Source organism: Anomaloglossus baeobatrachus, chromosome 8, assembly GCF_048569485.1.
Source record: "Anomaloglossus baeobatrachus isolate aAnoBae1 chromosome 8, aAnoBae1.hap1, whole genome shotgun sequence".
Lineage (NCBI taxonomy): Eukaryota > Metazoa > Chordata > Amphibia > Anura > Aromobatidae > Anomaloglossus > Anomaloglossus baeobatrachus.
This window is the reverse complement of record NC_134360.1, coordinates 87,804,320-87,826,620: the sequence shown is the minus strand read 5'-3', so window position 1 is coordinate 87,826,620 and position 22,301 is coordinate 87,804,320. Positions and strand designations below refer to the sequence as shown.

Genomic DNA, 22,301 nt, shown 5'->3' with positions numbered 1-22,301 from the left:
TTCTTTCTCTGAAACCGATTGAGAGTTTCCTTGGCTGTGTGTTTGGGATCATTGTCTTGCTGAAATGTTCAGCCGCATTGCATCTTCATTATCTTGGTAGATGTCACAAGAATTTTATCAAGAATGTCTCTGTACATTTGTCTATTCATCCTTCCTCAATTACATAATATTTGCCGGTGCTGTATGCTGAAAAACAGCCCAACATCATGATGTTCCCACCTCCACTGTTGGTCTGGTAATTTGGGGTGAAATGCAGTGTCTTTTGGCATCCAAACATGGTGTGTTATGGCATATGAAGAGTTTTATTTTGGTCTCATCTGACCAGACTATATTCTCCCAGCATTTCATATAGTTGTCTAAATGTTGTTGAGCAAAATTTAAAAGCTCTTAAAGATGCTTTTTGTTCAGCAATGGAGTCTTGCATGGTGAGCGTAACTACAGGCCATGGAGGTTGAGTGCATTACTTATTATGATAATTATTTTCACTCCTCTGTCTGAAATCATGTAGGGAGTACCTGGTCGTGGCCGGTTTATGGTGAAATTGTGTTCTTTCCACTTATATATTATGGCGCCAATAGTGCTCAGTGGAACCTTCGGTAGATTGGAAATGTTTCTGTAACAAATGCCATCAGTATAATTTGCAATAGTAAGGTTGCAAAAGTCTTGAGCCATTTACCGTAACTGGTTTTACTCATCATGAGATGTTGCTTGTTTAGCACTTTGGTAATGAAACACCTTTTTATAGGACATCATTTGAACCAGCTAATATTTTTTTTCACTAAGTAGCAGAATTACTGTCTAATAACTGATAGATTCAGATGGTGTCATCACTTTCCATGGCATCTCTCTTTCTTTATGTGTTCAATACTTTTTTCTTTTGTCATTTGTAATTATTACACATAACTTAATTTATGGACATCTATGCTTTAATTTCTTTGCCTGTGTGGATTAAAAAGAGAATTTTGTTACTTACCGTAAATTCTTTTTCTTATAGTTCCGACATGGGAGACCCAGACCATGGGTGTATAGCTTCTGCCTCCGGAGGACACACAAAGTACTACACTCAAACGTGTAGCTCCTCCCTCCTAGCATATACACCCCCTGGTAGCCAGTCCTAGCCAGTTTAGTGCAAAAGCTGAAGGAGGACATCCACCCACAAGTAGAGACAGAGCAAAACCCGGAACAACCGGAACCTCTGTCTACAACAACAGCCGGTCATAACACGCGGAACAAGAAACCTGCCAACAGGCAACAGGGAGGGTGCTGGGTCTCCCATGTCGGAACTATAAGAAAAAGAATTTACGGTAAGTAACAAAATTCTCTTTTTCTTCATCGTTCCTTATGGGAGACCCAGACCATGGGACGTTCTAAAGCAGTCCATGGGTGGGAATAAACAGAAAAACTGAGAAGTAGGCGAAACCTAACTTCACAAATGGGCGACAGCCACCTGAAGGATGCGTCTGCCCAAGCTCGCATCTGCCGAAGCAAGAGCATGCACTTGGTAGTGCTTCGAAAAGGTATGCAGGCTAGTCCAAGTGGCAGTCTGACAGACCTGCTGAGCCGTAGCCTGGGCCTGAAAGCCTAAGAGGGACCGACAGCTCTGGTCAAGTGTGCCATGATCCCCGGCAGGAGAGGCACTTGAGTACACTGGTAGGTATCGGAAATGGCCGACCTAAACCAACGAGCCAGGGTCGGCTTAAATGCCGAGAGGCCCTTACGCTGACCAGCGGTCAGCACAAAGGAGAGGTGCACCGCCTAAGAACAGCGGTGCGAGACACATAGATCCGGAGCGCCCGCACCAGATCCAGAGTATGCAACGCCCTTTCAAAGCGATGAACAGGAGCCGGACAAAAGGAGGGCAGGGAAAATGCCCCAGTTAAGGTGGAAGCAGCAACCACCTTAGGGAGAAAGTCCGGAGTCGGACGGAGAACCACCTTGTCTTGATGAAGGGAGGACTCCGAAGAGAGTGCAGCCAAAACAGAGACTCTCTTGAGGGAAGTTATGGCCACTAGAAAGACCACTTTCTGTGAAAGACTAAACAAAGAAACCTTCCTAAGAGGCTCAAAGGGGGGTTTCCGGAAGCCGTGAGGACCGAATTAAGGTTCCAGGGCTCCAAAGGCCGCCGATAAGGCGGAATGATGTGAGATGCGCCCTGCATGAAGGAGCGCACCTGGACCAGCCGGGCGATACACCGCTGGCACAACACTGACAGAGCCGAGACCTGTCCCTTAAGGGAATTGAGGTATAGTCCTAGCTGCAGACCGGACTGTAGAAGGGACAGGAGGGTCGGCAAGGCCAAAAGATACTTCCGAGCTCGAGTCATAGTGGAGATGACTTCAGGAGGGATACCAGAAGTCGTCAAGATCCATGACTCAAACGCCACGCCGTCAATCTGAGAGCCGCAGGTTCTGGCGGAAAGACGGACCTCGTGAGAGAAGGTCTGGACAGTCCGGGAGATGCTATGGCATCTCTACGGACAGACGGAGCAGGTCAGGGTACCAAGCTTGCCTGGGTCAGTCTGGAGTAATGAGAATGACCCGACGGCCCTCCTTTCTGATCTTGCGCAGGACTCTGGGCAAGAACTAGAGAGTGAAACACGTAAGACAGACGAAGCTGGGACCAAACTTGAACCAGTGCGTCTGCCGCAAAAACCTGAGGATCGTGGAGCCACGGTTTGACGGCTGAGACAATCTGCCTCCCAGTTTTCCACGTCTGGGATGTGGGCTGCGGATATGGTGGCCTAGGAGTCCTCCGTCCACTGAAGAATGCGATGAACCTCCAACATTGCCAGGCGGCTGAGTGTCCCGCCCTGGAGGTTGATGTAGGCAAACGCTGTAGCGTTGTCTGACTGGACTCGAATGTGCCTGGCCGCTAACAGATGGCGAAAGGCTTAGAGAGCTAGAAACACAGCTCTGATTTCCAGCACGTTGATCCAGAGGGCTAATTCGGACAGAGTCCAAGTGCCCTGCGCTCCATGGTGGAGATATACTGCTCCCCAGCCGGATAGACTAGCATCTTGGTGAGGATCACCCGGGACGGAGCCAGGAAGGAGCGTCCCTGAGACAGAGGGGCCGAAGCCACCACTGAAACGAGCCCCTGGTCTGTGGCGAAGCCACCACCCCGTGGAAGGAGGAAGTCCGCTTGTTCCAACAGCGGAAAATATCCAGCCGCAGAGGACGCAGATGGAACTGGGCAAGGGAATCGCTTCCATTGACACCACCATCTGATCCAGCACCTGTATTAGGTGCCTGATGGAACGACGTCGACCGCCAGCGGAGGGACTGCTGTTTGACTAAGGGCAGCTTCACAAGTGCCGCAGAGCCTCGAATTGCGTCCCTGGGAATATGAACTTCTGGGTCGAAGTCAGAGTGGGCTTGGACAGAATGACAAACCACCCGAATTGGTTAGAGTGGCGAGAGTGAGCGAGGCACTCCGCTAACAGTTTGCACTGGATGAAGCCCAGACTAGAAGGCTGTCCAGGACAAAAGGATCACTGCCAACCCCTAGAGGTGCAGGACCGCAATCACAGCTGCCCCGACCTTGAGAATACTCGAGGGGCCGTGGCTAACCCCAAGGGAAGAGCCACGAATTGGACCACTCTGATTGCAAAACGTAGCCAACGCTGGTGTGAAACTGCGATTGGCACATGCAGATAGGCATCTCTGATGTCGATGGATGCTAGGGAATCTCCTTGGGTCATTGATTGATCGCAGAGACTCCATGCGAAAATGCCGCACCTGAACATGCTTGAGAAGCTTGAGATCCAGGTCGAAAGGCATCGCCCTCTTCAGGTACTAGGAATAGATTTAAGGAGAAATCTCAGAACCGTTCCCAGTCGGGAACCGGTACAATTACTCCAGTGGCCTGCAAGAATGCCACAGCCTGTGAGAAGGCGGCGGCCTTGGAGCAGGGGGGAGTTGCAGAAAAAATCTGTTTGGCGGGCTGGATAGAATTCTATCCTGTAGCCGTGGGAGATGGTATCTCGCACCCACTGATCGGAGACGTGTTAAAACCATACGTCGCCAAAGTGGGAGAGCCTGCCACCGACCAAGGACGTTGCTGGCGTGGCCAGATAGCCAGGAGGAGGCTGACTTAGTGGCAGCATCTCCTGCGGTCTTCTCGTGCGCCATTTGGGTTTACGATCCTTGGCTGAGCCAGTGGACGAGGCAGAGGGCTTAGAGAACGATCAGATGGAGGAACGAAAGAACGAAACCTCGACTGATTCCTGCCCTGGACAGGTTTACTGGTTTAGGTTTGTTGCATGGAAGAACTCTTCCCGCCAAGAGCTTCCTTAATAATTTCATCCAGTTGTTCCCGAATAGTCTGGTCCCAGCAAAAGGGAGCCCAGCAAGGAACTTCTTTAGAAGCATCCGCCCTCCACATCCGAAGCCACAGGAGCTTGCGGATAGCGAGGAAATTAGCCGAGGCCACCGCAGTGCGGTGAGAGTCTCCAGCATGGCAGACATGGCATAGGATGAAAAGACTGAAGTCTGGAAGTTAAGGCAACCATTTCGGGCAAAGAGTCCCTGTGAGGGAATGCATCTCCTCTAGAGAAGCAGAGATGGCTTTGAAAGCCGCACTGCTGCAAGAGCTGGGGAGAACGAGGCCCTTGCCGCCTCCATACAGATTTGGCCAGAAGGTCAACCTGGCGGACAGCAAAGCCGTAAGTGAGGAGCCATCAGCCACTGATACAACGGTCCGGGCTGAGAGTCTAAACACCGGAGGGATCACCTTTGGTGAATGAGCCCACTCCTTGACCACCTCTGGTGGAAAGGGAAAACTGCCATCAGAACCACGCTTTGGGAAGCGTTTGCCAGAGCAGACCCTGGGCTTGGTCACAGTGGCCTGAAAACTGGAGTGGTTAAGGAACACACTCCTTGTTCTCTTAGGCAAGGTAAACTGGTGCCTTTTTGCCAGAGAGGGTTGCTCCTCTGATACTGGCGGATTGAGGTCCAGTACAGAATTAATGTACAGTGGGATCCTTAGAGAGGTGCCGTCAGCCACTGATACAACTATCCGGGCTGAAATACTAGACACCGGAGGGACCACCCTTGGTGAATGAGCCCACTCCTTGACCACCTGTGGTGGAAGGGGGAAACAGTCATCAGAACCACGCTTTGGGAGCGTCTGTCAGGACAGGCTCTGGGCTTGGTCCAGTGGGCTGAAAACTGGAGTGGTTAAGGAACACACTCCTTGTTCTCATTAAGGTATACTGATGCCTTTCTGCCAGAGGGGGATACTCCCCTGATACAGGCGGATTGAGGTCCAGTACAAATATAATGGACGCAATCAAATCATTAGCATCTGCATCACCTTTGGACAGATCAATGGTACATTAAGTAGCGTCCGAGCCCCCAGTAAAGACATCCTCCTCGTCCAGTGAGTCAGCTCGTGAATCAGAGCTGCGGGACGGGGAAGGACAGGGGACCCTGCGTCTCCATTTTAGGAGGACGGGGACTGAGACCAGATGAAGAGTCCTCTGAGAGCTTGCTGAGCGAGCCGTAGCAGCAGAAGCGCCCTGAGAAGGGGGCTAATGCATGCTCAGCACCACTGGAGCAGCTGGAGGGACCACTGATGAGCCTCCAGGCTGATGTTTATGTGCTCAGTACAGGCAGTACGAGTCTACATGCAGTGCATATTAAGAACAGCCTTGCAGCCTTGCTCTGATGTGAGACATGCTGCAGAAGTGGGGGCTCTGTGAGGGAATGCATCTCCAAAATGACCCCCAACAGAGTATATAAACAGAGAATATAAGCAGCTGCACAACTGGAGGTTGTGGCTTGCCAGACCGTTTAACATACATTTCTGTGCCCTCCAGTCCCCCAGCCCAGGCCCCCATTTGTCACAATGTGGTATCTCTGTGCCTATGCAGACATTGAGAACGCTGAGAAAATGGCGACCGGAGCGAGGAGAGGGGGCGGGGCCTATTCTGAGAGCGGGCAAATGAGGTATACAGGGGAGGGAATCTTTCCTCAGTGAGGAGTGTCCGTTCCCTGTGCTGCACAGCCGCTGGGCGGAGCCACACTGTCCCTCTGCATAACTAATATGCAGGGGCAGTGAAACCGAAACTAGGCCTCAGGCGAAGCCGGGGCCTAGATTTAAACATGCGGCCAGCGTGCAGGCACCATCGGCGCGGTTCTCCAGTGAAAACTGGAGAACCGGCCAGAAATGTTACCACAGTCATATAACACACTCCCCCCAATAAATAAAGTACAAGGGACCCCTGGAAAGACCACTTTCTGTGGTAAAGACGTCTCAATACTTAGCTTTTGAGACGCAGGGCCATGTCCCTAGGGGGAAGTTAAACGCTCCGTCCGGCAGAATCCTGAACAGGGCTGCGGATGGAGACCGGTCTCCTGCAAAGCAGTGAGAACCGTGATGGCTCCCACTTCAAGCCAGAGCCCCAGGGGATGGTGAAGGAGTGCGGCATGTGAAGGCTCCAGCCTTGTAAAATCAACCTTAACAGCACCGCCGACACAGTGGGGTGAGAAGGGACATGCCGGGAGTCCAGACTGGACCCGCTTTTCTTCCAAATCTTTGAAATCCAAAAAATCAAAAATCAAAAATCAGAGAATGCATGTGTGTGTGTGACCTCCTGAACACAAAGCATTGAAACTGGCTAGGACTGGCTACCAGGGGGTGTATATGCTAGGAGGGAGGAGCTACACGCTTGAGTGTAGTACTTTGTGTGTCCTCCGGAGGCAGAAGCTATACACCCATGGTCTGGGTCTCCCATAAGGAACGATGAAGAAATGGGTTGTTACTGACATATGGTGATAAATGTATGTCAATAGCACCTTCATAATATAAAAAAGCAAAAAAGAGGAATAAATATCATTACTTACAGCAAAGATGGAACTGTAGCTGTATATTGACCAGGCCAAAAGACTCCAGCAGGATACAGCTAAACCCCCACTAAGTGGAGGCATCACAGGTGCAGGAGGAGCAAATCACACACACTTCCAAACATGGAGGAGGCGATTTCTGGATGGTAAAACTGCACACTGATGGCTTGTATAGAGCACTGTTCACACTAGCAGACACACAGTCACAAACCCGCAGCCTATTAGTCGACGCCCATACTATTAGATCAGGCGGGCTGCCAAGCCGTACCCCAACTGCGCACTACATAGGGACATGGACTCTAATAGCAAGGCTTAACCAAAAGGGGCCTGGCTGTATCCCGTACAAAAAAATGAGTTTTTTTGTTAGCGTTATGGCCATATGTAGTGCGCAGTTGAGGTACGGCTTGGCAGCCCGCCTGATCTAATAGTATGGACGTTGCCTAATAGGCTGTGGGTTTCTGACTGTGCGTCTGCTAGTGTGAACAGTGCTCTATGCAAGCCATCAGTGTGCAGTTTTACAATCCAGCAATCGCCTCCTCCATGTTTGGAAGGGTGTGCGATTTGCTCCTTCTGCACCTGTGATGCTTCCACGTAGGGTACACTCTCACGAGCGTGAAAATCGGATGAGTGCAATGTGAGAAAATCTCAGATTGCACTCGGACCTACAGTTAGGTCCAGAAATATTTTGACAGTGACACAATTTTCGCGAGTTGGGCTCTGCATGCCACCACATTGGATTTGAAATGAAACCTCTACAACAGAATTCAAGTGCAGATTGTAACGTTTAATTTGAAGGTTTGAACAAAAATATCTGATAGAAATTGTAGGAATTGTACACATTTCTTTACAAACACTCCACATTTTAGGAGGTCAAAAGTAATTGGACAAATAAACCAAACCCAAAAAAAATTTTTTAGTTTCAATATTTTGTTGCGAATCCTTTGGAGGATTACTCACAGCAAGTTGGGCTGCAGTGTGTACATCGCCCTGGCCAAAAACTGATGCTCTAGTGTAGGGACCTACAGACATGAGGTCCCGTGACGAGGGTGTAGGCTTACGTTTTATGGCCATAAATACCAACAAAAACCTCATATTTTTTTGTTTGTACAAGATACAGCCAGGCCCCTTTCTGTTGGGCCTTGCATTGTAGAGTGTCTGTCCGTGCATGATATACAGTGGAGTACGGCTTGGCAGCCCGCCTGATCTAATAGAAGGGCGTTACCTAATAGGCTGCGGGTTTGTGACTGTGTCATCTGCATGTGAACAGCGCTCTATGCAAGCCACTTGTGTGCAGTTTTATCATCTAGCAGTCACCTCCCCTCCATTCCATGAAGGTGTGTGTGTGATCTGCTTCTCCTGCACCTGTGATGCCTTCACTTAGTGGGGGTTTAGCTGTATCCTGCTAGAGCATCAGTTTTTGGCCAGGGCGATGTACACACTGCAGCCCAACTTGCTGTGAGTAATACTTGATTTTTGGAGGACATTATCCTCTTATTGTTGCTTTTTTTATATTTAGTGTAGGGACCTACAGACATGAGGTCCCGTGACGAGGGTGTAGGCTTACGTTTTATGGCCATAAATACCAACAAAAACCTCATATTTTTTTGTTTGTACAGGATACAGCCAGGCCCCTTTCTGTTGGGCCTTGCATTGTAGAGTGTCTGTCCGTGCATGATATACAGTGGAGTACGGCTTGGCAGCCCGCCTGATCTAATAGAAGGGCGTTACCTAATAGGCTGCGGGTTTGTGACTGTGTCATCTGCATGTGAACAGCGCTCTATGCAAGCCACTTGTGTGCAGTTTTATCATCTAGCAGTCACCTCCCCTCCATTCCATGAAGGTGTGTGTGTGATCTGCTTCTCCTGCACCTGTGATGCCTTCACTTAGTGGGGGTTTAGCTGTATCCTGCTAGAGCATCAGTTTTTGGCCAGGGCGATGTACACACTGCAGCCCAACTTGCTGTGAGTAATACTTGATTTTTGGAGGACATTATCCTCTTATTGTTGCTTTTTTTATATTTAGTGTAGGGACCTACAGACATGAGGTCCCGTGACGAGGGTGTAGGCTTACGTTTTATGGCCATAAATACCAACAAAAACCTCATATTTTTTTGTTTGTACAGGATACAGCCAGGCCCCTTTCTGTTGGGCCTTGCATTGTAGAGTGTCTGTCCGTGCATGATATACAGTGGAGTACGGCTTGGCAGCCCGCCTGATCTAATAGAAGGGCGTTACCTAATAGGCTGCGGGTTTGTGACTGTGTCATCTGCATGTGAACAGCGCTCTATGCAAGCCACTTGTGTGCAGTTTTATCATCTAGCAGTCACCTCCCCTCCATTCCATGAAGGTGTGTGTGTGATCTGCTTCTCCTGCACCTGTGATGCCTTCACTTAGTGGGGGTTTAGCTGTATCCTGCTAGAGCATCAGTTTTTGGCCAGGGCGATGTACACACTGCAGCCCAACTTGCTGTGAGTAATACTTGATTTTTGGAGGACATTATCCTCTTATTGTTGCTTTTTTTATATTTAGTGTAGGGACCTACAGACATGAGGTCCCGTGACGAGGGTGTAGGCTTACGTTTTATGGCCATAAATACCAACAAAAACCTCATATTTTTTTGTTTGTACAGGATACAGCCAGGCCCCTTTCTGTTGGGCCTTGCATTGTAGAGTATCTGTCCGTGCATGATATACAGTGGAGTACGGCTTGGCAGCCCGCCTGATCTAATAGAAGGGCGTTACCTAATAGGCTGCGGGTTTGTGACTGTCATCTGCATGTGAACAGCGCTCTATGCAAGCCACTTGTGTGCAGTTTTATCATCTAGCAGTCACCTCCCCTCCATTCCATGAAGGGGTGTGTGTGATCTGCTTCTCCTGCACCTGTGATGCCTTCACTTAGTGGGGGTTTAGCTGTATCCTGCTAGAGCATCAGTTTTTGGCCAGGGCGATGTACACACTGCAGCCCAACTTGCTGTGAGTAATACTTGATTTTTGGAGGACATTATCCTCTTATTGTTGCTTTTTTTATATTTAGTGTAGGGACCTACAGACATGAGGTCCCGTGACGAGGGTGTAGGCTTACGTTTTATGGCCATAAATACCAACAAAAACCTCATATTTTTTTGTTTGTACAGGATACAGCCAGGCCCCTTTCTGTTGGGCCTTGCATTGTAGAGTGTCTGTCCGTGCATGATATACAGTGGAGTACGGCTTGGCAGCCCGCCTGATCTAATAGAAGGGCGTTACCTAATAGGCTGCGGGTTTGTGACTGTGTCATCTGCATGTGAACAGCGCTCTATGCAAGCCACTTGTGTGCAGTTTTATCATCTAGCAGTCACCTCCCCTCCATTCCATGAAGGTGTGTGTGTGATCTGCTTCTCCTGCACCTGTGATGCCTTCACTTAGTGGGGGTTTAGCTGTATCCTGCTAGAGCATCAGTTTTTGGCCAGGGCGATGTACACACTGCAGCCCAACTTGCTGTGAGTAATACTTGATTTTTGGAGGACATTATCCTCTTATTGTTGCTTTTTTTATATTTTGAATCCTTTGGAGGCAATCACTGCCTTAAGTCTGGAACCCATGGACATCACCAAACGCTGGGTTTCCTCCTTCTTAATGCTTTGCCAGGCCTTTACAGCCGCAGCCTTCAGGTCTTGCTTGTTTGTGGGTCTTTCCGTCTTAAGTCTGGATTTGAGCAAGTGAAATGCATGCTCAATTGGGTTAAGATCTGGTGATTGACTTGGCCATTGCAGAATGTTCCACTTTTTTGCACTCATGAACTCCTGGGTAGCTTTGGCTGTATGCTTGGGGTCATTGTCCATCTGTACTATGAAGCGCCGTCCGATCAACTTTGCGGCATTTGGCTGAATCTGGGCTGAAAGTATATCCCGGTACACTTCAGAATTCATCCGGCTACTCTTGTCTGCTGTTATGTCATCAATAAACACAAGTGACCCAGTGCCATTGAAAGCCATGCATGCCCATGCCATCACGTTGCCTCCACCATGTTTTACAGAGGATGTGGTGTGCCTTGGATCATGTGCCGTTCCCTTTCTTCTCCAAACTTTTTTCTTCCCATCATTCTGGTACAGGTTGATCTTTGTCTCATCTGTCCATAGAATACTTTACCAGAACTGAGCTGGCTTCATGAGGTGTTTTTCAGCAAATTTAACTCTGGCCTGTCTATTTTTGGAATTGATGAATGGTTTGCATCTAGATGTGAACCCTTTGTATTTACTTTCATGGAGTCTTCTCTTTACTGTTGACTTAGAGACAGATACACCTACTTCACTGAGAGTGTTCTGGACTTCAGTTGATGTTGTGAACGGGTTCTTCTTCACCAAAGAAAGTATGCGGCGATCATCCACCACTGTTGTCATCCGTGGACGCCCAGGCCTTTTTGAGTTCCCAAGCTCACCAGTCAATTCCTTTTTTCTCAGAATGTACCCGACTGTTGATTTTGCTACTCCAAGCATGTCTGCTATCTCTCTGATGGATTTTTTCTTTTTTTTCAGCCTCAGGATGTTCTGCTTCACCTCAATTGAGAGTTCCTTAGACCGCATGTTGTCTGGTCACAGCAACAGCTTCCAAATGCAAAACCACACACCTGTAATCAACCCCAGACCTTTTAACTACTTCATTGATTACAGGTTAACAAGGGAGACGCCTTCAGAGTTAATTGCAGCCCTTAGAGTCCCTTGTCCAATTACTTTTGGTCCCTTTAAAAAGAGGAGGCTATGATTCCTAAACCCTTTCTCCGATTTGGATGTGAAAACTCTCATATTGCAGCTGGGAGTGTGCACTTTCAGCCCATATTATATATATAATTGTATTTCTGAACATGTTTTTGTAAACAGCTAAAATAACAAAACTTGTGTCACTGTCCAAATATTTCTGGACCTAACTGTATGTTAGTCAATGAGGGAGAGCAGTTAGTCAGCTTTTCTCGCATCCAGATTCTGGATGCGAGAAAAGTGGCAGCATGCTGCGATTTTCTGCTAGAGCTTTATCCCTCGCACCCATTCAAGTGAATGGGTGTGAGAGATAAATCGGACTGCACTCGGATGTTATCCCAGTGCAGTGCGATATACGCACAGGCTGACAATGGAGGAGATGGGGGGGATTAACCCCTCCCTCTCCTCCGCAGCGCCCATCCTCAGCTTCACAGCTGTGACCTGATTGAAGGATCGGGTCACAGTCGCATGACACTCGGCTCACTCTCGCAGCAGAGCCTGAGCCAGGGGTCATTAGCATATCGCATCCGATACTGTCGCATTCGGATGCCATACGCTCGTCTGAGTCCAGCCTTAGTGGGGGTTTAGCTGTATCCTGCTGGAGTAGTAGTCTTTTGGCCTGTTCAATATACAGCTACAGTTCCATCTTTGCTGTAAGTAACAATAGCACCTTCAGAAATATATTTACTTAGAAAATTGGTGACGTGTTCAAAACTTATTTCACCTGCTGTATACTGCAAAACAAATGAACTATATCACCCAAGTAAAGTATTACAGGATGGCACACATAAGTTAAACCTTTTTTACTATTATACTAAAAAGTTAGAAAACAAAATACATAAGGAGGGTAGAACAACGCACCTTCAGATACAAAGAGGTTAAGGGATGGGACTAAAAGCAAATAAATAAGAAGAGGAACAAGCCATAAATCCCCTGTAGGTGAAAGCAGGGAATGGATAAAATTAATAGGTGGGGGCAAAGGAAGACTGCCAGGATAAAGCAATCCAAATCTGTCTTCTCCTGAAAAGGAGGAAAAAGGAAAAAAATACCAAATATTTTAACCCAAAATCAAGGGACAACAAATATGATAACAGGGAGTGGGGGAGGAGAGAAAGAGGGGATGAAGAGCCGGAGATCAGGCTGGAAAATATTACTTACAATGCCCCCATTAGTCAGGCAGCACCCCTTCCCCATTTGGTCAGGTGCATAGCAGACTGAAAGAAGAGGATTTCCTTTCAGTGGTAAGGCTTTCAGTGCGAGGGCTGCACAGCTTTACAATGCTATTATCCTGCAGAATAACCCAAAATCTCTGCAGGTTAATAGCGTTTTCTACATTTTCAGGAATTTCTCACCCCGCTAAAAAAAAAAGCTATGTGGAAAAACATGTGGCTCTTGGAAGAAAGGGAAGAGAAAAGAAAATCAGAAAAACAGTAAATCCCCTGGTCAGATAGAGGTTTAAAATCCATACAATGTGGCATTTGAAAATGAACACAGTACATAAAAACTAATATGGTCATTGAAACACCTAAGGCTGAGACCGCACTTTGCGTTCACCTACTTGCAGTTCAAAACGCACCTTTTTGGCTTGATTGATTTGACCAAAGTTGCCTTTTTCTGAACTTTAGTGCTGAAAACGCATATGCGTATTTACCACGTTTTAGATGCGTTTTTAGTGCTTTTTACATGCGTTTTCACCTGCGGTTTAACAGATGCGTTTTGAACATCAAGACACTGCTTAATGAAGTTTAAACAGTCAAAAAGAATGAAAAAAAATAGAAAAAAAAAGGATAAAATCAATATTAATGGGAAAAAAATGAAAATAGATATAATTCATAAAATTATAGCGGTAATATACATTTTATCACTAAATAGCAATAAATGCATATTTTTCTCAATTTTAATTGTCGGATTTTGTGTGTGTGCAAAGGGACATATGAAATCATTATTTTGAAGTCCAAAAAGCATGCGTTTTGGTAGTCAAAAACGCATGTTTTCTGCACTGAAAAAGCAGGTAAAACGCAGGAATTTGAAGGAATCTTGTTTTTTGCCATTTCTCATTGACCTCAATGTTAGCAAAACGCACCTAAAGTGGCAAAAACAATTGACATGCTGCTTCTTTGAACGCATGTTTTTTGCCACAAAATATGCAAATGAAACGCAAAGTGCGGTCTGAAAATCACCATTTTCCATTGACTTTGCTGGAAAATCAAAACGCATGTCTTTTGGCATGAAAAAGGTGCTTCTCAAAACGGACCTAAAAAGCAGGTGAAACGCAGGTGGAAACGCAAAGTGCAGTCTCACCCCAATTGTGAAATGTGGGATTGAGAGCAGACTTTTGGCCCTTTTTCAATGGCACAACTTACAATTAATTTGTTTGCTGCTTCCTTTATTTTGTCAACTTTAGCTTCAGACAGCCCCTTAATATTACACAAGGTCTTTTTTGTTGTCATCTGAATCCCTTTTACTGTGCATATTCCTACAGTTTTAAGCTTCTTAATATCTGCAACATTCTGTGGGAAAAAAATGTATATGTTCAAAAAACTAAAGAAGCAATATTTTAACACTTTTCCAAAAGAAAAAAATGAAAGTACAGTGGCATGTAAAGTTTTGGGCACACCTGGTCAAAATTGCTGTTATTGTGAACAGTTAAGCAAGTTGAAGATGAAATTATCTCTAAAAGGCATAACGTTAAAGATTACACATTTCCTTTGTATTTTAGGAAAAAAAATATTTTCATCTTTTATATTTTAAAATTAACAAAAAAGGAAAATGGGCAGATGCAAAAGTTTGGGCACCCTATATGGTTAGCACCGAGTAACATCCCCTTTGGCAAGTATCACAGCTTGTGAACGTTTTTTTGTAGCCAGCCAAGAGTCTTTCAATTCTTGTTTGAGGGATTTTCATCCATTTTTCCTTGGAGAAGTCTTCCAGTTCTGTCAGATTCCTGGCTCGCCTTGCATGCACTGATCTTCTGAGGTCTAGCCACAGATTGTCAATGATTTTCCGTTCAGGGGACTGTGAGGGCCTTTGTAAAACCTTAAGCTTTTCCCTTTTGGGCTTGTTTATTGGAGATTTTGATGTGTCTTTAGGATCATTATCCATCTGTAGAAACCATGCTCTATTTAGCTTTTTTTTTTACAGATGTTGTTATGTTTGTATCAAGAATTTGTGGAAATGTAATTGAATCCATTCTTACCTCTACCCGTGAAATGTTCCCTGTGCCACTGGCTGCATCATAACCACAAAGCATGATTGATCCATCACTATGCTTAAAGATTGGAGACATGGTCTTTCCTGAAATTCTGTGCCCTTTTTTCTCCACACATATATTTGATCAATGTGGCCGCAGAGTTCTATTTTAACCTCATCGGTCCACATGACTTGTTTCCAAAATGCTTCAGGCTTGTTTACATGTTCCCTTGCATACTTCTGACACTGATCTTATCGTGAGGACGCAGGAGAGGTTTTCTTCTGATGACTCTTCCATGCAGGCCATATTTGTGCAGGAGTCTTTGAACATTAGAACAATGTACCACAACTCCAGAGTCTGTTAAATCTTCCTGAAGGTCTTTTGCAGTCAGGCGGAGGCTCTTATTTGCCTCTCTAGAAATTCTATGAGCAGTTGTCACAGAGCTTTTACTTGGTCTTCCAGAACTTATCTTGACTTCCACTGTTCCTGTTAACTGACCATTTCTTAATTGCATTTCGAACTGAGGAAAGGGCTACTTGAAAATGCTTCATCTAGTTATGGCCTTCTCCTGCTTTTTGGGCCTCTACCATTTTTATTTTCAGAGTGCTAGGCCATTACTTAGGAGATTCCATGGCTGCTGTTTTTTGGCAGAAGGTTAGAGGCGGCTGAATTTTTATAAGGGCTCCGCCACACATCCGTGAAACACGTGCGTGTTTGGTCCGTTTCCGTGTATACTGGAGACACGGCCAAACGTGCACCAATGTTACTATATCTGAGCGGTTACATTTGCGTTTTTGGTTATGTCCGTTAGTCCGTCTCCGTGATGCGTTTTGTGGGCCGTGTCAAACGCCAGCATGTCCGTTTTGTGCACGGAGAACGCATCCACGGACACCATTAAAATCAATGATTTGGTTCAAACAATTAATTAAACACGGATACGTGTTCTAATGGTGCGTGTGCGTGCTGCAGATTTAACAATTGTGAATGTAAAATCGGTCAGCAGGTGTAAGGTATAAGAATCGTGCAGGCGTGCTGCATTACTAGCTGGCTAGGCACATTGTGTGTATTTTCAAATGCACATGTATAAATCCTTTTCAGTGCTTTAAGTGTGTCTAAAAATTTAAAGAAAAAATGTCTCCCCGAGTTGATACAGAAAGAATTATCTCTGCTGTCGAACGGCATCCTGTACTGTGGGACACGAGAATGGAAGGCTACAGGGATCGGCTAATAGTGGAGAGGGCATGGGAGGATGTTGCCCAAGAACTTTTTCCAAACAATGGATGGGAGCGATGTTCTCCAGTTAAACGTGCTCGTTTTGGTAAGTTTTTTTTTTTTGGGTTCTATTATCTATTGTCATGTAAATATTTTTTCTTAAAATTATTTTATGTGTTTAAATTTAAAAATAGTATTATAAATTCTCCATTTTTTAAATATTTTTCAAACATACTCTATGTATATAGATTGAATTTATAATGTCCCATAATAGTAGCATGTTCAAATATACAGAACATATTGTTATTTTCACTTCTAAACATCCTTCACACAATTTGCAAATTTAATAATGTTTTTGTCTAAATGTCCGATTATTACAAGTCTATATTTTTTTTTTGTTTTTTTTATATCCCAAAAAAAAAAATGTGTAATGGGTTTTTTTTTTTGATGAATTGTAACGATAGCTAATTTAATTATTATATTTATGACTCTACTAATTTGTTACATTTCATCTAAAAAATCTATGTGTAATACTATCTTTCGTGTTTCAAATATTTGTTATTTTACATCATTATTGATATGTTTTATGTTATTGTCTTTAAAAATATAATTTAAATTTTACAAAAACAATATACCAAAACCAAAAAAAAAATGGTTTTTTTTTTTTCCAACTATTTCTATAGTCGATACAGTTCGCAGACGATGGAGATCTGCAAGAGATCAATATCGGAGGGAGTTTAATCCCATTCCGTCATCATCATTGTCAACCCGAAAAAGGCGTTATGTTTATTTTAATAATCTGGATTTCTTGAGACCAATAATGGAGGTCACACAGTACGTTGTCTTTCATCATTTTTATTAAATAATGGTTTTTAAATTTTTTAAACAATAAATGTTAATTTAAAACTAAATTTACTATGCAAAATAATTTTTTTCTTAATTTTTTCACATAATTACAGGACAGATGACAATCTTGATGATTTAGATGAGCAATCAGGCACAATACAATCTGCATCTGCAACTTCTGAGGCTGAAGTTGAACCATGTGTAGCCAATACCCAAGAAACTAACAGACCTGACAGTCATCAAAGTGAACATCAAACCAGTGACACAGGTGTGTTATCAACAGTACAAACTAAGGAAACTTCAACACAACCCACTATTCCAAGTCGATCTCAATCTCCTATAGCAACAAATGTACCACGCTTTAATCCAATTACACTAAGGGGTCGAAGAATGAGAAGGGGGGATGATATGAGAACTTTGCCTGAATTAATTGACACAAGAGTTATGAATATTATGAATAGTTTAATTCCTGAAACTGATTGTGAACGGTTTTGTAGATCATTGCCAACAAGTCTATCAAAAATACATTCAGAACATCAGGATAGGGTTAGGGCTGCTATAATTACCCTTATAGATGCCTGTCAAAAAAACACCATTTCCAAATAATGTTCTACTAACAATAGAGCAGAGGCGCACTAATTTCCATGACACTAGTAGTGATGTTGCAGTAACACAATCTATACCAATGTCTAACCAACCAACTTCAACTAATATCACTAGTCAGTTGTCAAATCCTACTTCTCGAACCTATGATATTCCAAACATATTGAATGTGCCACAACCTTCTCATATATCAATGTGGCCTGCCCAACATACCAACATGCCCTCAACTAGTACATTACCATCAACAGTTAATGTTAACCCTACTTTCCCCACTCAAATACAGCAACTTAGTCAAGCTCAAATTAATCCGACCATTTTTCCAAATATACCAAATATTAATCCAATATTAAATGACAATCCATCTTTGTTCCATGGCCAAACTAGTGCACAATCACTATTAACGACCCCACAAATGCAAAATCCTTACCCATACACTCCACAACAACCAATTCAGCCAAATATTATATATACTCAACCGATTGGGCAATCTGTGTATGCTCAAAACACACAGGTATTACCTTCTACCTCAGGTGCTGATGTGACAATATTGCCATGTACCAGTAGAACAATACCTACCACAAGTGTTACTCTAACATCTGCAGAAGCAGATTGTCACATACAGTTAGGTCCAGAAATATTTGGACAGTGACACAATTTTCGCGAGTTGGGCTCTGCATGCCACCACATTGGATTTGAAATGAAACCTCTACAACAGAATTCAAGTGCAGATTGTAACGTAAAATTTGAAAGTTTGAACAAAAATATCTGATAGAAATTGTAGGAATTGTACACATTTCTTTACAAACACTCCACATTTTAGGAGGTCAAAAGTAATTGGACAAATAAACCAAACCCCAAAAAAAAATTTTTATTTTCAATATTTTGTTGCGAATCCTTTGGAGGCAATCACTGCCTTAAGTCTGGAACCCATGGACATCACCAAACGCTGTTTTCCTCCTTCTTAATGCTTTGCCAGGCCTTTACAGCCGCAGCCTTCAGGTCTTGCTTGTTTGTGGGTCTTTCCGTCTTAAGTCTGGATTTGAGCAAGTGAAATGCATGCTCAATTGGGTTAAGATCTGGCGATTGACTTGGCCATTGCAGAATGTTCCACTTTTTTGCACTCATGAACTCCTGGGTAGCTTTGGCTGTATGCTTGGGGTCATTGTCCATCTGTACTATGAAGCGCTGTCCGATCAACTTTGCGGCATTTGGCTGAATCTGGGCTGAAAGTATATCCCGGTACACTTCAGAATTCATCCGGCTACTCTTGTCTGCTGTTATGTCATCAATAAACACAAATGACCCAGTGCCATTGAAAGCCATGCATACACATGCCATCACATTGCCTCCACCATGTTTTACAGAGGATGTGGTGTGCCTTGAATCATGTGCCATTCCCTTTCTTCTCCAAACTTTTTTCTTCCCATCATTCTGGTACAGGTTGATCTTTGTCTCATCTGTCCATAGAATACTTTACCAGAACTGAGCTGGCTTCATGAGGTGTTTTTCAGCAAATTTAACTCTGGCCTGTCTATTTTTGGAATTGATGAATGGTTTGCATCTAGATGTGAACCCTTTGTATTTACTTTCATGGAGTCTTCTCTTTACTGTTGACTTAGAGACAGATACACCTACTTCACTGAGAGTGTTCTGGACTTCAGTTGATGTTGTGAACGGGTTCTTCTTCACCAAAGAAAGTATGCGGCGATCATCCACCACTGTTGTCATCCGTGGACGCCCAGGCCTTTTTGAGTTCCCAAGCTCACCAGTCAATTCCTTTTTTCTCAGAATGTACCCGACTGTTGATTTTGCTACTCCAAGCATGTCTGCTATCTCTCTGATGGATTTTTTCTTTTTTTTCAGCCTCAGGATGTTCTGCTTCACCTCAATTGAGAGTTCCTTAGACCGCATGTTGTCTGGTCACAGCAACAGCTTCCAAATGCAAAACCACACACCTGTAATCAACCCCAGACCTTTTAACTACTTCATTGATTACAGGTTAACGAGGGAGACGCCTTCAGAGTTAATTGCAGCCCTTAGAGTCCCTTGTCCAATTACTTTTGGTCCCTTGAAAAAGAGGAGGCTATGCATTACAGAGCTATGATTCCTAAACCCTTTCTCCGATTTGGATGTGAAAACTCTCATATTGCAGCTGGGAGTGTGCACTTTCAGCCCATATTATATATATAATTGTATTTCTGAACATGTTTTTGTAAACAGCTAAAATAACAAAACTTGTGTCACTGTCCAAATATTTCTGGACCTAACTGTAAGTGTGAGTCAAGAGTCTGGTAATAGTAATGATGCATTTTATGACTAAATCTTTTTTTTTTTTTTTTTTTCATTTTTCATAATTTTTGAATAAAATATAATTTAATTTTAAGGTAATAACAATGAATATTGAAAATATTATGAAATGTCATAAAATGTTGATTACATTCAATAATATATTACAAGCCTGATCATATTTGGTTTGCATGTTTTGTTTTTGTTTAAAATATTAATAAACAATAATATGTAGAATGTCTTTAACCCCATAGCGACGGCCTAACGTCTCAAGACGTCGGAAAAACAGGGTACTTATTCTGTTCCGACGTCTTGAGACGTCAGGCCGGAAAAAGCTTGTAGCGCCCCCCAGTGACGAAAAATCTCGGGGGTTTCAGCTACCGGAGGTAGCTGAGACCCCCAAGATTATGAATCGGGGTGTTTTTTTTGGACCCCGTTAATGCGATCGCCGGTATACACCGTATACCGGCGACAACATTAAAAAAAAAAAATGGCCGGTAAAATTGATTTATTTCTCATCTGACGTGATCAAACATGTCAGATGAGAAATAAATATAATCCTCTAGTGCCCCCAAAGCCCCCGGTACCGGAGAGTCCCCCCACCACCCCTACCCCCCCTCCGGAAAATCCAAGATGGCGCCGACGCGCGCTGAAAACTGCCGCCGCCGCCGGCTCTGTATTCATTTCCCTCCGATCTGAAATGATCAAACATTTCAGATCGGAGGGAAATGTCCTCCCCCTGACCCCTCCTCCGGTACACCGGAGATCTCTGGTCCCCGGAGCCCCCTCCGGTCTCCAGAGCCGCCTCCCCCCTCCCCCCTCCGGAGCGTGGAAAATGGCGGCCGCATTCATCCTACTCTTTCTGCCGCATGTGACACGTCACATGCGGCAGAAAGTTGTCCCCAGGTCCCCCCGTCACCCTCCGTCACCCCCCCCCCAGCCCCCGGTCATACGTTACCTGTCTGCTGGTGCTCCGGCCCCGCGATCACGCCGCCTCCTTCTCTTGAATGCTGGCGGCGCATGCGCAGACAGCGGCTGTCAGCTGGATCCCTGAAAGCAGGGATCCTGCTAACGTCGCTGATGCACAGGCTCCACTGTGGACCGGGGGAGGGTGAGTGCAGTGATCTGCAGCCACACTCCTCACATGGAGAGGCTGCTGTTCCAGAAAATGGGGGGTACGTTCTGTGAGCGTGCCCCTCATATTCTGGAATGAGGTTACTGCAGGTCACTCTGCCCTAGGTTGGACCGGGGCAGTGTGAGTGCAGTATTCTCAGATTACTGCACCCACACTGCTCATGGAGAGCTTGCTCTTCCAGAAAATGGGGGATACGTTCCCTGAACGTGCCCCCCATATTCTAGAAGATCCAGAGACGGCGTGGGACCTCAAAAATGGATTACAGCGACCGAAATTTATTTATTTACAATAAATTGGTAAAAGAGGAATGTTTCGGGGAGTTTTTTTTCAAATAAATTTTTTTTTTGTCTTTATTTTTTTCTATTTCTTGACTGGGTTAGTGATGTCGGGCATCTGTTCAGATGCCGTGACATCACTAACCCCAGGGCTTGATGCCAGGTGACATTACAGCTGGTATCAACCCCATATATTACCCCGTCTGCCACCGCACCAGGGCGCGGGATGAGCTGGAGCGAAGCGCCAGGATTGGCGCATCTAATGGATGCGCCACTTCTGGGGCGGCTGCGGCCTGCTATTTTTAGGCTGGGAAGAGTCCAATAACCATGGCTCTTCCCACCCTGAGAATACCAGACCCCAGCTGTCTGCTTCACCTTGGCTGGTGATCTAATTTGGGGGGACCCCACGTTTTTTTTTTTTTTTTTAAAAAACGCCTGGGGAGCCCTCCAAATTGATCACCAGCCAAGGTGAAGCTGTCAGCTGTGGTTTGCAGGCTACAGCTGTCTGCTTTACCCTAGCTGGCTATCAAAAATAGGGGGGACCCCACGTCGTTTATTTTAATTAATTTTTTGGGGGGCTAAATACAAGGCTAGGCACCCTTTAGTGCCACATGAAAGGCACTAAAGGGCGCCAGCTTAGAATATGCAGGGGGTGGGACGTTATATTTGTTTGACATCTATCCATTCATCCATTGTAGCATTTTAGGCTGTGCGCCCACAATCGGGATTTGCAGCGTTTTGGGCGCAGAGTGTTTTCCCTGCGTCCATAACGCTGCATTGTGCAGTAGAAGCACAGTGGAAGGATTTTTAGAAATCCCATGCCCAATGTGCTTGCCCAATGTACTTCTCTTCTCCGCAGCATAAACCGACCTGTGGCGCAGCTTCCCGAGCCTCAGCATGTCAATTTATGCTGCGGAGATGAGTGTTCTCTGCAGGTAGCATAGAGCTCCACAGCGGCCTGAACCCAAATCGTGGGCATGGGCAGCTGCGTTCTCCCGTGGACAACACTCACATCTCTGCAGGAGGCTGACACTGTGTACTAGACGCCGTGTCGCTGGATCATGGCCACATAGCCTAAAAGTGAGACATTTGTTGCTACAGCAACATTTTTGTGAAGTACCTGTGGATTCAAAATGCTACTATACTCCTGAATAAAATCCAGTTTCCAAAATGGAGTC

General features: G+C 45.0%; 1 protein-coding gene across 1 annotated transcript in view; it reads right to left on the bottom strand.

Annotated features, from left to right (window-relative positions):
• Positions 1–22,301, bottom strand: part of DMC1 (DNA meiotic recombinase 1) — a 179,680-nt gene that overhangs the window by 115,058 nt on the left and 42,321 nt on the right. The window contains exon 4 of the mRNA XM_075320887.1: positions 13,940–14,086. Within this exon, the coding sequence (XP_075177002.1) occupies positions 13,940–14,086 (147 nt within the window). The remainder of the gene's footprint in view (positions 1–13,939; positions 14,087–22,301) is intronic.